The sequence below is a fragment of the Rhinatrema bivittatum genome, chromosome 1 (assembly GCF_901001135.1).
Source record: "Rhinatrema bivittatum chromosome 1, aRhiBiv1.1, whole genome shotgun sequence".
Taxonomy (NCBI): domain Eukaryota; kingdom Metazoa; phylum Chordata; class Amphibia; order Gymnophiona; family Rhinatrematidae; genus Rhinatrema; species Rhinatrema bivittatum.
In genome coordinates, this window is record NC_042615.1 from 573787196 (window position 1) to 573805253 (window position 18058).

Genomic DNA, 18058 nt, shown 5'->3' on the forward strand with positions numbered 1-18058 from the left:
GTGACCTGCTGGGTCTAGGCCTCACCAGCTGATCCTCACCAGTCTAGGTAAGTGGAGTCGGAGGGGAGGGAGAAGAGTAAATCCTTTTTTCCAGGTGGGAGGGTTGGGTGGTGGGGTCAGGAGGCCTTGGTTGATCTCATTTCCTTTTTTTTTTTTTTTTTTTTTTTTAAATCTTTGGTTCTTTTTTTTTTTTTTTTTTTAAATGAAAGAAACAAATCAAATATTAAACAAATTGAAATTTGTGGGGAAAAATACTCACAAAAAAATACATTTTTTTGCCCATGAACATCCCTATTTAATTCATGGCCCACAGGGGAAGTTAGCTACAACTCTTGACCGCTGCATAGTAAATGAGCCCTTAAGCTTGCGCTTAAGGCAAAAGAGGATAAAGTGATTGCACAAGATCACAAGAAGCATCAGTTGGATTTACATCCTGGTTTTCTTGGTCCTCTGCCTGTGGCTGTAATCACTGGGCCACACCTTCTCTCCTTTGAGTACCTGCCAACAGTTTCATACAAATATGCACTACGTTCTAAAATTAAGAAGAAAAATGTATTTTAAATTGTTATGCAATGACTGTACTTGCAAACCTTTGTATATCTCACCTATTCTGCTTTCTGGCCAATTCAAGTAAAGACATTTTTCCCCATTTTTTTTCAGCCTCCATTTCCACTTTGCAACAATCCTTACTTTGTCTCTGCAGTGTGTCCACCAGTCAGCTCTGCTTTTGCTTTTGATAACTGCTCTATGGGTGTTACCCCTTTTCTGAGAAGGAACACATCTCGTTCAGGCACCAGTGCTGGAAGATCTGGCCTGCAGGCATGCATTTTTCTGTTTGCTGTCTCCTCTGCTCTATTTAACTTCCATGGGATACTTTGAATGCCATAAATGTATAAATATATTTTTTTATAAGCGTTCTCAAATTTCTACTTTAGCTGCTTTTTCTGACCATCTTAGCCTACATATTTTTCATAAAGTGGAATAGTTACATATGTCTCAAGGATCAGTGATTCATTGTAGGGCTCATATAGTCTTCATGGTCCCCATATCAATCAAATTTTCAGCATATCCCTTATGAAAATGCGTGCATGTATAAACACACTGCCTCAATTATATGAAATCTGTTGCATGCATATTCATGAAAATCTGACCAGGGTACAGCCCTAGGATAGGAGGTTCCTCAGCCTGGGGTAAATTATTACTTCCAAATGAGAAACCTACAATTCACTTGACATCCTGTGATTCTGATAACAATAACCAAGTCCTTGTGACTCCTCCCTGTCTCATCACTTTTAATTATAGGTTTAAATTTTAGTCATATTCTTAATTTTTCTTCCTATTACAAAGTATCTAACTCTTCCACACCTCTGTCGCTCTCAGTTTCTCTTACATTCCTGCACAGATATTTCTACTTTTCTTATTTAACCTCAAGTTACCATTTGTTTTCTAAATGCCATGCCTTGCTTGATTTCCCCTGATCATCTTCTTGTCTACTGTGTATTTATTTACCCCTTTCTACAAAAGTATTTTTTTCTAAAACAGGCCATCATTTCTTCTTGATAAGTCCTTTCTTTATCCATCAGAACTTGCTAAACTCCAATCTTTCTCGTCTTTCACTGTCATTTCTTCAGTTGGGCTACACATTTAACAGAATTTGGTTGTCTTCACATGCATGCATATTTCTACTAGGGATGTGCAATCGTTTAGGGTGAATTAGGCAATTTTAATGAAATTGCCTAATTCATCCTGGTTCGGGGCACCTGGAAACCAAACCAAATTTTCCCAAAATTTCAGGAAAATTCAGTTTTCGGGTTAGTGCGTGCTAACGTTAAAATGTTAGCACGTGCGCTAACGGTAGTTAGTGTGCACTAACCCGAAATTTGGGTCCCCCGAATTTCAAAGGCCTGAACTGCGGGAAATTCGAAATTTCCTGCGGCTGGCCAAAAACCAAGCTTGAACCGAAAGGTTTGGGCTTTGCGCATCTCTAATTCCTACCTCTGAAAATCTTTTTCACTTTATTCCATTCTTGTTCTTAACTCTTCCTTGTGTTTTGCCAATCTTTCTTTTCTAGTTTTTAGTAATTTCTCACTGTTTTCTTGTATAAGTCACAATAAACTTTTCATACAATCCTTTACGGGTTTATTCTGATCACTTTCCTCCTTATGTCTGTCCTCTTTGGTTGGCTGATACCTTTCACACCTCTTTACTAGTCTTCCTAGATTACATTTTCTCTTTCTCCCTTCCTTTTACAGCTCTGCTCTAGTAGGACTAATAATTCCTCCTAACTTGCACTCTTTCTTTTCACCTCAGTCTGATCTTTCCTAGCTAATAATAGATTTCATTATCTCTTTGCCCTTTAATCTTTCACTTTTAGTTTTTCTCTCCCTGCCTGGTTTTACTCTTTGTCTATGCCATTGAATAGTTTTTAACAAAATTAACAATATAATTTTCTCCTTTATAAAAAAAAAAAAATCCATGGATTTGCCTTGCTATTTTCAATGTTTAGCACACAAGGGATTTTGTTTAATATTTCCATATCTCTAAAATCTATCATTCTCAGATTTGTTATGTTGCATTACAGGTCACACCTTAACAGTATGCAAGTGCATTTGGCTTAATCTTTTAGTGGAATCTTCAGAGTTAAAATTATAATATATTGGATTACAGTTACATTTAAAATTTGGAAAAGAAATGTTTTTGAAGTGGGGAAAATGTTGGTGAAATAAATATATTATATTTTTTATTTCTCCTTTGATATAGGTACACTTTAAATTACCAACCAGTGCCACCAGTACTCCATTACCTGATTCAAAAGTTAGCCTGCCAATGTCCAATCCACTACCCTCAGGCCAAAGGTATGGCTTTATAATTTTTCATCATATGCTGACTTGTTTGTAATATATTACATAAGTAATTGACTCATGATTTATTTTTCTAAAAAAATGTTATGGAAATATCTTCTAGAGAAGTTATACTATTTCTATTAGGTATTTTTTCCATTTCAAAAAGATCACTTTAAAATAACACTGAACTACTGTCACTGAATGGGGAGGTAGAACCTTACTACACATAAATATTCAGGTCAGTAACATTTTGTGTTAATCATCTAGAAAAAGAGACAGATTATAGATAGATGTTAATTATATTCTGATGTTCCTTGACATTTACTGAACTAAGATACAATTTCTTGGGCATTTCTATTATTGGTAAACTTATACATTTGTTTCCCTGTGCAGAAGACAGTAATAGCCTAGCCATCTGTGTAATAGGCATATTTCAGTAAAGGGAATTAGTCCTAGATATTTCTCTACTGAAAGATGAAGCAGTTGGGTATCTTGGGAACTTTCTTCTAAAATGGCAGCTCAGATTATCAGGTTCCCTGTAAACCTATTTTAATCTCCACGGAGGTTAATGATATCAATCTGGGATTGAATTCTCCATCCATACCTATTGCAGTATCTTTGTATATCCTTACTGTAGGCTATCGGTGCACTAATAAGTAGTGAATTGAACAGTACTGAGTGCAGAATTATTACGTATTGGCAGGTTAAGTGCTAACTACAAAGTGGTGTGAACCTGTTTTTGCCAGAAGGAATAATCAGTTGTAGCCGACCCTATGGTCATGCCACTAGTAAGTCCTAGGTGTTAAGTTCAGCTAGTTAGTGTAGGATGGTTTGTTGGGAAGGTTCCATTCAAATGCAGCCCCTCCCTCTGCAGAGTCTGGAATGGCCGGCCCCTTGAGAGTCTATTTAGCAGCTCTCCACAGAGAGTTCGGGAGGCAGTACCTATAGGTTTTCCAAGTGTTAGGAGAAATATAAGAGTTTTTCCCTTTGTTATAAAGCAGGCTAACCCAGCCTGGGGATAATGACAAGAGTCATGAGGGTTTTCCTTCCAGTCTACTCACTAACTAGTTAGGATATCCCTCTGGGTTTTTTTTGAGGCATTTGAGATTTTTCATGGTAGGAAACATCTGGGTCTTTTTGGGCACAGAGTTTGGAGAACCTTTGGGATGCCCAGGCATAGGAAAGATCTGTCCTAGAGGTGGTGATCCACTACAAGGAACAACTCTGGTGTTAATATCAGTTGGGGGAAAAGAAAGCATTTTGTTAGAAGATCCAGGAAGATGTTTTGTCTGCCCTTCCTTCCTGTCTGAAGTAAGAGAGCTGCTTGTTTCATGGGGATCCTTATTTATTATTTATTTATTTAAAATCTTTTGTATACTGCCTATACAATGGGTGTAGGTCTAAATGGTTTACAGATCCAGAGAGAAGAACTAAAGAGATTGTGTAAGATTAAGGAGATTCAGAAGATCTGCTATCCATGAGTAGGGTTGCCAGCTGCCCAGTTCTATACCAGACAGCCAAGTTTTTAGACGTGCTGAGCAGTGTCCAGTCAGAAATACTGACCAGGGGCTGAAAATACAGATTTTATAGGAGGCTCCTCCTCTCTCTCTCCCAGCTCCCTGGTTACAGAGAGAGAAATGGAAGGCTGAGAGCTGCACTGTGATTGGATGGCATGGGGAGAGGAGGAACCAAGGGCACAGCAGAGCTCTTGGTTCCTAGTGGTTCCACAGATCTCTGCAGCAGTAGCCCTCTGGTTCCCACCCCCTTCCTCACTACTTGTTGGGCAAAGACCCAAGAGAGGGGGGCTGCACTGAGCCAACCCAGAGAGATACAGGCACAAAGAAGGGGAAGGTGGAGAAAGAGACAGAGGTACAGGGTGGGGAGAGAGACAGACAGACAAATGGAGCATGGGAAGGAGAAAGACACAGAGGGAGCATGGAGGGAAGGAATGGGTCATGGGGAGGAAGGAGAAATACACATAGGTGCATGGGAGGGGAAACACATAGCATGAAGAGAAGGAGGGGCCACAGGGAAGGGGAGATACAGAAGAGGCAGAAAGAAAGAAGGGAGAGATAGAGAAGGGAGAGACCAAAGAGATGCAAAGGAGAGAAAAGAGAGAGAGAGAGGAACATCAGAGGGTGAAGAGATAGAGAAAGAGGGAGGGCACTGGGGAGGAGAAAAGAGGGCATGGGTAGATAGGGGGCTAGAGACAGAGTAGCACACAAGCGAGGGGGCACAAGAGAGAGAGTGGGCATACTGAGATACAGGTGGCACAAGGGAGACAGATACTTGGTTTAAGGAAAGGGAGGGAGAACCAGCTGTGGAATAGGGAAAGATGGCTGGCTAAGAGTCTGCAGAAGGATGATTGGGGTGAAATGATGGAAGGAAGAATGAGATAGGAGGTATGGGGATAAAAGTTAAAAAGAAAATAGATTATAGAATGAAAAGAGTAAAGTGATTAATTGAAGAGGAGAGTGATGGGAAGTGGCAAGGAGGGGAAGCTATAAAAAGGAGGAAAGTCACCGAAGGCAAAACTAAAAATTGGAAAGAAAATCAGGGAAAAAAGTCAAAGTACAGAAGAGGAAAACAGATGAGAGAGAACAGGTTGATAGGAGGAACAGTAGAAGTGTCTTATTTGAAATTCATTTTCTGATTACATGACTGAAATGTTGTGAATGATTTTGTGTGTATTTATTAAATTCTAGCTTTAATGTCTAACACTTGATATTGGCAGTGGTCTATTCTTTTTAGCTTTTATGTCCTGTCATGGGTGGGGATTATTGCACACACTTTTTTTTTTTTTTTAATTTCCCCCAGCCCTAACCTAACCTTGAGCAGTCTGAGGAGGTGAGATAGGTAAGGTAGAGGGAGAGAAGCCAATACAATAAAGTGTGCCCAGCCTATCACACAAGTTTACGTGCGCTTGGATGTGCTAGACTAACACCCGATGCAATAAGGAGATTAGCATTTCTAAAACACGTGCCTAAACAAATGCATAGTCGATGGCGCTCATCATGTGTAAATTCCATACAGATGAGGCTATTAGCTGCTGGGTACCCAACGCACACAATTTAATGTGGCAAATTTAACTCCAGCCCTGGAGCTGGTGTTAAGTCAATCCATCAGACAAGGCTCAGGAGAAATTAAAAAATACTATCCTTTGTGGTTCCTCATACTTAGTATCATTGCGATACATAAATCTACTACTTACACAGTTTAAGAATCAAGGTATAATCTAATAGCTTGTAAAAAAAAAAAAAAAATTCTGGATGCATAATATACATGTACAATATATACATTCCAGGCCAATTTCGCCCCTTGATATTGTGCATGTATATTGGGCGAAATCGACCTGAAGCAGAATAAAACAGACGCTAATATTGAACGCCCATTGCAGTTGTGGGTGCCCGATGCATTTGAGTGCTAGGGATGCACAATTCTTTCCTGGCGTGTCCTTTTTAATGCAGCAGCTCATTTAAATATTGCATCAGGCACCCAGGAGACATGGCTGTGCGTACATTAGAAAAATGGGCACTCTCAATGCAAGTGCCCATTTTACCGCGCATGTTATTGCATTGGCCCCAGAGAGAGGAGGCTCAGTGTGTGGGAGTGTGCATGAGAGAGACTTTCGTTGATGAGTTTGAGGAGAATTGAAATAATTACATTTATAAAACAAAGAAAATGGATGTGATGCTTGAAAGCCAAATGATGAGTGAATCGACAACTGACAGCAGTCTGTGCCCCCTTCCCCAGTCCTCAGGTTCAGTGGAGTGTCCAATTATGGTCCATAGAAAAGTTGGCCACCCTATCTGTGAGTAAAGAAAAGTAACATCAATGGGAACATCTATCTGGTGTTTCACCACCCTGGGGGAGGGGGGTGAGGATTTACTCTCTGTGCCATAAACTTTTGCCAGCTTTATCGATTTGGAAGGGGTTTTGACCATCCTAAGAAATCCTGCCCATCTGGGAGCTCCACTGTCCTAAATCCAAAACAGTGGGTGTTTCCCTGTCCTGATATAAGTGATTCCTGCACAGATAGAGGGAAGAGACTGTATGAAATTGAGAAGAGAATTCTGTGGTGCTGCAATTTGAATTTGTATCATTCATCATCAATGTTAAACAATAAAGACTTTAATTTTGGACACTAAACCATGACTCCAGAGTATTCATTTTGCACTCACTGCACCCACATTAAGGACAATGTCACCCCTGTCACATTGCACCCTAAAAGTGTATCTTCCCCTCACCTACAAAGGATCAGGCCCTGTGAGGAAGAGGAAATGTGAAAGAGATGGCCGGTGAGAGGTTCCAACCCCAAAGAGTAACAAATTGTTTTATGGCCTCACTCATGAAGGATAAGTACACAGGGGAGGGGTTATACAGTTATGATAAGTTTCTGCTGTCCATGAACAATTATTTTGCTTTGATTTAAATGTGAATAAGGTGAATAAGGCAAGTCAGTTTGGGCCTTGGAGGTTCAGTTTGTAATAGTGCATAGAGAGAAGACACCCGTATCAAAAAGGAGAGCACTCAGACTACTTCCATATTCAAAGGATGAAGTTAGTGTTAAGAATTCCTTAGCTTTGTTGATGTTATGTTTGCTGATTTGCTGACTGCTCCCATAAGCCAGCACACTCACCAAACATCGCCACTGCCAGGATATGCTTTGTGTGAAGAAGCTGCCACCATCTTCTCTGAGCCTTCCCCCTATGCATGCACAAAAAACCTATGGGCAGATGCACTCTCCTGTTCCTTCTTAATGGAAGATGTAATGGAGACTGCCTAACACATCATTGATCCTGCAAGAATAATCCTCTATTCTGCCACTACTGTCCCTGCTGGGAAGGCAGCTGTCCCCAAGAGGCTCCGTGAAAAAGTGTTGAAGTGGGCGCATGATTCTCATGTGGTGCATATCCCTGAGTATCCCAAACTCTCAACCTCCTTCAATGCCACTATTGGTGGCCTCAAGTAAAGAGAGATATAAAAAAAAATGTGGATTCCTATCCTACTTGTGAGCATAACAAATCTGTTTGTGCCTGACCCTGGGGGTTATTACAGTCATTGTCAGCCCCCAGGGATCCCTGGACTCACATTTCCATAGACTTCATTATGGATCTCCCCCTCTCACACAGCACCACTTTGATATGGATCATAGTGGAGAGATTCTCTAAAATGGTACATTTTGTACCTCTCATGGTGTTACCTTCAGCTCCTGAACTGGTCCATCTCTGTCCAACAGATTACACAGACTACCAACTCACTTCCTATCTAATAGGGGTGTCCAATTCACTGCTTGCTATTGGAGGGCTCACTATCGAAAATGTGGCAACACCTTAGACTTCACTAGAGCTTACTATCCACAGGGTAGTGAGTAAACTGAAAGGATCAGCCAGATTCTCAAGAGGCAAGATGACTGAGCTACTTTGCTACCATGGGTGGAGTTTTCACATAACTATTACAGATCGTCTATGGAAAACATCTTCAAGTGCAGGGCAATCCTCTCACCATGGACTGTCCTGCAGCCTGTCTAACCACTGAGGAACTCTGAGATCTTTGGATACAGACAATCCAATTAATTTATCAGACTGCTACCCAGGCCAAAAAGGATGCGGATGCCTGACATCAACCAGCACCTCAATTCAAAGTGGGTAATCTCGTATGATTAAGCACCCAACATCTTCCCCTTCCCTCCATCTGGGATCTCACTTTATAGGTCCTTTTCCTGTTCTACACCAGCTTGGACTGGTGACAAACCAACTCAAACTGCCCATCTCCTTGCAGATCCACAATGTATTTCACGTATCTCTGTCGAAGCTGTTAGTGCTCTCTCATGGTCTTCTCAACAACCTCCCAAGCACACTGAAATCCCCTCCGAAGAGGATTCACAATATGAGGTACAGGAAATCTTGAATTCACGCAGACAACATAACAGAGTCAAATATCTCATTGTCTGGAAACATTTTGGGCCAGAGGAGAACTCCTGGGAGCCAGCAAGTAACCTTCTTGGCCCTCCCTTTTGGCCTTCCCTGTAGGTTGAATCATCCTCCCCACAGCAGCAAGGGTCCATGAAACTTAGTTGGTGTGTTGACACAAGGGATAAAGACTTACATTTGACTGAGCTGAAACTGGCCAATATTTACTTCTAGAGATGACAAAATCTTGGATTTGATGAGAGATCTTAACATGTACTGTTTCATATATAGGAAAAGTCTCATTATCTGGCATGTATGAGGAAAAGTTCATGTCAATCAGATAAGACAACTGACCTTTCCAGTTAGTCGAATATCATGTATTGGGGCTTTTATTGTATGTTTTATATCAAACACGTCCATGGATGTTGTTTTAGAACTACTTTATTACTTTGTATATGTTTAAGTGGAGTATAGTATATTTAATTTTGAAAGAGCAAAAAAATAATATGTGCAAAACTGTTTCTTCACTCCAAGGATGCTAGATGGATGGAATGGGCTCACAGCAGTTATAGTGGAGACAAAAAAATGGTAACAGAATTCAGGGCCTATGACCTTGTACCAGGAATGCAATAGTCCTTAACTGCTGTAATATTCTATACCAGTGGTAGGAACAGACTTGGGAGATATTGTTAACAACCCATTTCTTACTCCCTCAAAAGCAAATGCAAGGGGATACATAATAAATCAAAACAAAGGACAGATATAGAAATTACAACACAGTGAATATTGTAGGGCATGGGGATCCAGGTTGGTAAGATCAGGCTATAATTCCCCAGATTGTGCGGGCAATTTGTGATTGCAGGGTACTGGAGAAAGAAGGCTAGATGTTCTGGCAATAGTAAGACCTCGGGGGAGGGGGGAAGAAGGGGAAGTGTTGAATAAGTATGAGATTGTGTATACTCATCTTCCCAGGGATGGTAGAGAACACTAGAGGAAGAAAAGATATATTGACTTAGAGAAGGAGCAATATCCTACAAATGACAGACTATGCTTCTACCTTTGGTACAGTAGCTGAGATATAACCTTGTAGTGTAGAGAGGAATAAATTGTAAACTGAATGGACTAATTGATCTTTCTCTGCTGCCATCTACTATGTTATCAGTTTACTTGATATAAGAATGGATTTGTGGGTAGGTTTTGCATTCTGTATTCTGTTGTTGACTAATTCAAATAGTAGCACCATCTTTTAAATCAATTGTTTCCAATTGAAATATCAAGAGGCGGGGGCTTAACCTATTGCTAAACATCTTGGATTTCATAATCCCAACCAATCCATGACACTTTGCACTTACAGAAATACAAATGAAATTCATGCTTTTTACATGAATATCTCTTGCAAATTCTATGTATAGCCATGCAACAAGCATTCATCACACCATAAGAGATCTCAAGTTGTGCATCCATGTAAATTAGAAAGTTTCCAGCCCCAGTTTGGTTGTAAGTTTTGCTTTTGTTTGTTATAATCTCTGGTTTACAGGTTTAAAGTTTTGTTTAATATTGTCTGAAATTCTTACAAACTTCTATTTTATTTAATAATATTTTATATCTAGTATTTTTAGAAATTCATGTCTCTATGTATAGTCAGGTGGCACTACAGCATAATATCTTATTAGGGGCTGTGTACATCATCTTAGTGACAGGGAAATATCAGAAAAGATTTAAATCCAATCAAACGATGAACAACCATGTGTCCCTAGTTCTAACTCTCTTGTTTCCAGTTTTAGTGCATTCCCTTGTGAATGTCAAGTATTCATTAATTCAAATAACACTAAGGGGTAGATTTTAAAAAAATGAGCACGCGCTACCCAGTGCACATGTTGCGCTGGAGGTGGATTCTTGAACTGAGGTGGGGTTGATGCAACCCATAGGCAAGGGCCTACGGGTCCCCAGCATCAGCAGATGGAGCAGACTGAAACTGGAGACCACTGGAGCTTCACCTATACCAGCCCACATTCTCCTTGGGTTGAACCTTTGGGTGCCGGGGCCGGCAGGACTTACGTGGGCCTCGAGATAGAACAACAAAGGTGAACATTTCAGCTCAGAGACAGCAGCCAGCAGGTGGCATAGTATTATCCTGTACTGGTCCCAGTACAGGAACTCAAGCACCAAGGAACGAGGATTGACTGAAGGTGCTCGAGCAGAGAAAGGCAGGAGCCTTGAGAGTCCAAGTCCAGAGGATAGGGACAGAGGCATCGCTGTCAAACTCGGAGAGCTGGCGGCAATGGAAAGGTGTAGCAAGTAATCGTAGAACTCTGGAAACAAGGAGTCTTTAGCATGGTCATTCGTAGCAGTGGTCAGGCGTAGCAATGGTCAGGGCATGGAGAAGGCAGGCGTAGCAGTGGTAAAGGAATGGAGAAGGCAATCGTAGTCAGGCATAGCAGTGGTCAAGGCATGGAGAAGGCAAGTGTGGTCGGACGTAGCAGAGGTCAGGCTTGGAGAAAGCAGGCAAGGTCAGATGTAGCAGAGGTCAGGCTTGGAGAAGGCAGGCAAGGTCGGAGGTAGCAGAGGTCAGCACCAGGAGATCAGTCGAAGTACAGACAAGACGAACAAAGACACTCAGGAAGACAGAACGAGGAAGCACGGAGGCAACGAGTACTCAGAACCAAACAAGGAACTGAGGAGACGTGTTGCAAAGGCAAAGCTTCAGTGCTAGACTTGAGCTTTTATAAGCTGAAGGATCTGACGTCAGAATCTGGGTCCATGGCCAGGTTCCCGCCTCGGGCCCTTTAAAGGTTTTACTGATGAGCACGCCTAGGGAGGGGCGCGGCGCTGCTGGCGGCGTCTCTCCACGAACCCTGCGGAGAGGCCAGATGGATGGAGGCATCCTGGCTGGAAGCCCCGGGAAGTGGAGCAGGGTCGGAGGCGCTGGCAGGAGCCCGAGGTCAGAGCCGGCAGCCCACTGCTGCAAGTGATGGGGAGCTGGAGCCTGGAAGTTGCTTGGAAAGGTGAGAGGGCCGCACCGCAGGGCTGCCGCGGGTGGCGAGCGTATTAGCGCACACATGGATGCACAATTTTATAACATGCGCACGCAGTTGTGCACAAGTTATAAAATTGGAGGGCAGTGCGTGCAAGGCTACTTTTGCGTGGTGATACATCAGGGCCTTCCCCGGTTCTCTCCCAGTCCGCTCCAAACCACCCCCCCTCTAAACCCCCCTTTTTTTTTTTACCTTTTATTTTACAAGTTATTTCAGGGTCCGACACTTACTCGCATCTTGGGGTTTGCGAGCATGGATGGACCCATTTGAAAATAGGCCCGGCGCATAAGGCCCGGCCACGCGCATAAACCCCTGGATTTACGCGCGCCGGGGTTTTAAAATACAGCTGAAAGTGTACCATTGCAAATTCCCTTGTATGTCGTAAAGGATATCTGGTAAATGTGTTTAGAATGACTCATCTTTAATTATAGTTTGCACCTAATACAATTCTGTTACCTTGTGATGAACTTTTTTATACTCCTCAATGTTTTGTATAAGGAACTGACTGCCCTTGATTGGATTTTCTCTCACTTCTTGGAGAAAGTAACTCATCATTTTTGTTGTCATCTATATTGTTTTTAATATTTCAGTTTGAAATCTTAGATGACCTTAGTTAATTGCCTTCTTCTGTATTGCTCATTAATTTTCCATACAAGGTTTAGGGACAGCAATTAGTCCTAGCCCCAAGTCATAGTATTTTCTTTCTAAGACAATTAAATCTCTGTTCTTTGCTGCTTATCATTTAGCCTAAAGTCTTACCTTGATTTATTCTATGAACAGTTTTCTCCCTTCTTTATACATTTTCTAGCTAATTTAAAGATATCAGCAAATGAAATAATCTCTTATTTCTCAACTCTCTTTGAATTCAGAGGTGTGGGATGAGCATTGTGTTTGGGAAAAATTCTGCTTCTTGCTTCCTCTATTCTAAATGCTGGCATTTCACTATGATGATCTGCTATTTTCTGTAAATTCGTCTGGTTTTGGTTTACTACTTTTTCCTGTTTGGAACCATAGGGATTTCTTAGGGACAAGCCCCAGCAGGCAGCAGTCCTTACTCATGTGCTCACAGAAAAAAAAGTAAATTATTGGTTTTGGAGATCCTTTGGTTGTGAGCAAAAAGAAATTGGCGAATGTCCTATATAACCTGAATACAAGTTTTCAGGTAAATGTTTATTAGGGAGAAGTGTTTCTTTTTCCTGTCTTCTTTCTACCCATTCTGGATGTTGAGGGTTAGGTGAGCATGGCTCCTCCATGGTGCCTGTGATCATATTATTGGCAGAATACTGTTGACGTCTGTAGCCCACAAACCTAGTCTTCTCTAGTGATTTCTATCCAGGTACTAGCCAGGCCTGAACCTGCTTAACTTCTGAGATTTAGCAAGTATGGGCTTCCCCAGAGCTGTATTGCTGGAGAACAAGTTTATGAGAAGAAAATGCAATGGAATTTCTCATACAATTTCTCTTGTCTTCCACCTGCATGTTTCTTCCTGCAGAAATCCTTTCAGGATTATGCAATGTAAGAGCACTCTTGTTGGATACGTAGTATTAATAGGACAATGTGCAGTCTCTATAACTTCATGACTTGTTTCTGTGTTGGCACTTGTAATTAGAAAATAGGATATAGGTTCATCTTCTTCAGTTAGGGTGAACTCTATTGGCCTTTGCGTCCCTCTTCTTCACACTATGAGGATAATTTTGTAATTGCCCACATTGATTCAAAATCATGGATTGTAAATCCAATGATCTGGACATTTTCCTTTGACTATGACGACTCCCTTCAAACCTTCCCAGGAGATGTGAATGCTACCTCCAAACCATTCCCAACTGATCTGGATATCAAACCAGGAACCTTTTGCATGTACTTACACTGAGGCCATCGGACCAACCCTCCTGCACATATTTAGACTTGCTAATTAGTGTGGGTAGTACTTCTGAGAAAAATACTGAATACTTCTGAAATTCAAAAATACGGGCCTAAATGCAAATGCCTCCCCAACCCTGTCCCCAGAAATGCCTCTTGTCATTGCGGTTAAATTCCATATACATGTACTTTTGCCTGCATATCAGATGGGCAATTTTCAGGAAGCCCATTTCCAAGTGAAAAGCACTGTTTTATCAATGAAAATTACTTTAAAAAATTATCCTCCTTATGTAAAGAGATAGAAACAGTTCTAGCACCATGAGTAGGAGAGAGAAAACCCTTTGAGGGGATGGGAGAGTGGAGATTAGCAAATAAAGGAAAGGAAAAAATTGCAGGATGAGGAAAGTGTCTCTCTCTTCCATTTTAGACCCTTCCTTTTGTATTTTATGAAGTGTCTGGAATTTTCAGCCCTAGCAATTTTTTCACTCTACATTTCATTCCTTGGTGATCTATTACTACTGCTACTACTTATTACTTCTATATCACTACTTCATGTATACAGCACTGAATGAAAAAATTTGAGAGACACTCCCTTCTCAATAGAGCTTGCAATTTAATTAAGACAAAAATATAGGGAAAAGACTTTGGTCAATTCTTTTAAGAAAGCAATTAAAATGAATATGGCTGAAAGGGGATAATAAAAGTTTAAGATTTAAAAACAGCCTCTCAAAGGTGGGTTTTTAGACTGGATCTAATAAGGCAAGAGGGAGAACATGATGCACCAACTCAGGAAATCTATTCCAAGCTTACTGTGCAGCCAAGTAGAAAGCACAGTCTGAAATTAGTGGTAGAGAAGAGTCACTTGCCTAATGAGTGGAGTGCCCGGGTGTAAGGAGAAATGAGAGGGGCTGCAGAGTGAAGGCTCTTACAGGTAAGTAATAGGAGATTGAACTCCATGTGGAAATGGAAAGGGAGCCAATGTAGTGACCTGAAAATATTTATAAGGGTATAGCTTCTTTGGCAAAAGATAAGTTGCACAGTTGAGTTTTGGAAACATTTAATGGAAAGAGATGATCACTGGGAGACTTGTGAGGAGCAGGTTGTAGTAATCTGAGCAGGAGATAATGAAATAAGGGTTGTGGTAGTGTGTTCACAAAGGAAGGGATGGATTTTTGTGTTGATAGAGTAAGAAATGACACATTTTAGCATTGTTTTGGATATGTACAGAGAAGGAAAGAGAGGAGTCGAAGATCACCCCAAAGTTATAGGCTGAAGGGTCTGGGAGGATTACAAGGTTGTTAACAGAAATAGAAAAAGGAAAATGAGGGGAAGTGGGTTGGGGGAGGGGGGGAAATAAGGAGCTCTGTCTTGGCCATGTTGAGTTTAAGGTGGTGATGGGATATCCCGGTAGCAATGTCAGACAAGCAGACTAAGATTTGGGACTGGATTCCTGATGAAATTTCTCTTTTATAGAGTAAATCTGGGAATCCGCATAAATATGACATTGAAACCCATGAGAGGAGATCAGAGCACAAGGGAATTAATATACAGAGAGACGTGATGAGGGACAAGGAAGAATCTTGAGGCAGAGGTGGCAGTAGAGGAGGATCTATCAGAGGACATACTAAAAGTGAATTGAAAGAGGTGAAGAGAAAACCAAGACAGGATGGAGTTTCAAAAGCCAAGTGAGTATCAACAAGTAGATAGTAATCAACAGTGTCAAAGAGGATAAGGATTGAGTATAGGCCTTTTGTTCTAGCCATAAACATGTAATTTGAGACTGGTAAGGACTGGTTCTATGGTATGTAGAGGGCAAAAAACAGAGTGGAGTGGATACAGAATGGTTTGAGATGAAAGAGAGTCAAGATAGTTGTGGTGAACAGCATGCTCAAGCAGTTTGGTAGCAAAAAGTAAGATAAATATGGGACAATAGTTAACAGGGTGGGTAGGGTCCAATGAGGGTTTTTTGAGGAGTGGGGTGATCATAGCATGTTGGAAGGCAGCATGAACAGTAGCAATGGGAAGTGATAGACTGAGAATTTGAAAGATGGAAGAGACGATTGCGGGAGAAATAGAGCTGAGGAAATGGGTGGGACTGGGGTCAGAGGAACAAGTATTGAGTTTGAAGAAGTAGAGAAGATGGGCAGTTTTCTTCACTATGATTTCAGAAAAGGAGGAAAACGTGGTAGGGAATGGTAGAAGAAAGAAGTCAGGGAGAAGGGTGATAGAAGTAACATGGTTGAGAACTTGGGACTAATTTTGTAAATTGTATCATGGAAATAGCTAGCCATAGTCTGGGCAGAGAGTGAAGAGGAGAGGAGATGGGAGGTAAAGGAAGTTTGAGGAGGAAATTGAGTGTGGCAAAGTGCTGGCAAAGGTTGGAAACGAGAATTTTTCAAATGAAGAAATTAGTCTTGCCTGGCAAGTGCAATAGCAGACTGAAAGGAGGTCAGTATGAACTTGACATGTATAAAATCTGTATGGTATTTTAGCCATAGATGTTCTGTAGAGCAGGCACAGGAACATATGAAGCAAATTCTAGGGAGTGAGCCCAGGCTGTGGTTTGATGCACCATACAGGACATGTAAGGGAATGGCAAGAGTGTCTAAAGCAGAGGATAATATAATGCTGTAAGGCTATAAGAAGTAACTGCCTTATAAATTGAATCTGACAATATAGTGGAGGAGAGGAGAGATGAGACAGTATTGAAAGGATACAAGTCTCGACAGCCTGGATATTGCTGAAGGTCATAGTGGTGACTGGATGAGTCTGTGAGGGATCGTGGTTTACTGTGAATGTTATCAAATGAGGGATTGAGAAGAGATGAACTGAGATGAAGTCAGAGAGTCAGCAGTTAAAGGAAAGATCTAGGTCAAGGCAGTGGCTGCTATTGTGAGTAGGGTTGGTAAAGCAGAGCTGGAGATCAAATGAGAATGTTAAGACAAGGTGTTTTGAGGCATAAGAGTTAGAGGGGTCAACAACATGGAGATTAAAGTTTCCAAAAATAATGGAAGGGAAAAATGAGACAAGGAAGAAGGAAAGCCAGGAATCAAAGTTGCAGGCCAATACAGAAAAAAAAAATGCGGGAGAGCGGGTGCTCTGTGTTGAGCACCCGCTCTCTTGACACACGCCCAGCCACCTCTTCTGGGCATGCGATTCAGTATTTAAATGAGATGGTGCACTAATCAGGAGATGCTAGGGACAATAGTACCTGGATCAGTCCAGACTCCTGGGTTTTGCCCCCCCCAGCAGATGGAGACAGAGATGTTTTCAAACAAAACTCTGCCTTTTTAAAGAACTTCTTGCATAAGTACATTAATAAAATACTTGTAGATAAATGTTTGTAAATATTATAACTGTATGTAAATATGTTTGTAAATATTATAACTGTATGTACGGAAACGTTTAATTGTTATTGTGAATGTTCAATGTTCCATGTAAAAAGCCCCGGTCAGACCTCCCAGACCAGGGCAACTTATCGTTTCATGTAAACCGGATTGATTTGTATCTAATACAGGAATTTCGGTATATAAAAATTAAAAATAATAATAATAATAATAATAGTGTGTCCCTAGCACCTCCTTATTAGAGGCAGATGTGACTGTCAGCTGGTCTGACATCCAACGCTCTATTTTACTGTCGTTGGTGACAGCCATGGGTTAGGAAATGGATGCCGGTAAAATTGAGCGTCTGTTTTGCTAACAGCTCACTGACAGGCAGATTTTTTTTTACTTTTTTTTAAGTTTCAGTTCCTCCGACTTAATATTTGGCGGTGAGGGTTGGCTGCGCATTTTCAATGCACTAATCCCCTTACTGTATAAGGGGTAATAGACGCACATCAAAAACGCGTGGCCAATTGCAAGTTAAACGGTGTGCTTGGTTGAGTGCATCTCACTGTATTGACCTGTTGGTAAGAAAGGAAGAGGGGTATTTATAAGAAGGTTGATGAATGGCAGCTAACCAAAGAGGTTGTGGGGTGAATAGGCAGGTAGAATGCGCCTCAAAGGAAGAAAATGATTTATTTATTTATTTATAGATTTTTTTTATACCATCATTTGGAGGAACCGCCACAGTGGTTTACAGAGATATCAAAATACAATAAAATACAAATGTAATGCAAATAAAACCTAGATATAAAATAGTTATAAAAACAAATATTATGACTAATAAAATACAGCAAATACCACCCAAGAGGGTGCCGGCTGAGTGGAAGGTATGAGCGCAGCTCTGACTTGACTATACCTTTCAATTCTTTCTTTTCCTGCTGCGATGCGCATTCAGCACGCAAACGACGGGCGAAAGAAAGAGCTAACCTACAGCCCTTCCGGAGCCCTTGCTGTCGGGGCTGATGGATGCTCATGTCTTGCGGATGGTGAAATCGTGTGAGTCGTCGTTGGAGATAGGGGCT

General features: G+C 41.2%; 1 protein-coding gene across 10 annotated transcripts in view; it reads left to right on the forward strand.

The window, feature by feature from the left end:
• LOC115099952 (spindle assembly abnormal protein 6 homolog) overlaps positions 1-18058 on the forward strand; it is a 311055-nt gene that overhangs the window by 281132 nt on the left and 11865 nt on the right. For 9 of the 10 annotated variants that reach the window (XM_029618040.1, XM_029618030.1, XM_029618093.1 and 6 more), the window contains 2 exons: positions 661-819; positions 2761-2855. In XM_029618040.1, the coding sequence (XP_029473900.1) occupies positions 661-819; positions 2761-2855 (254 nt within the window). The remainder of the gene's footprint in view (positions 1-660; positions 820-2760; positions 2856-18058) is intronic. The other variant, XM_029618083.1, reaches the window with a different exon arrangement.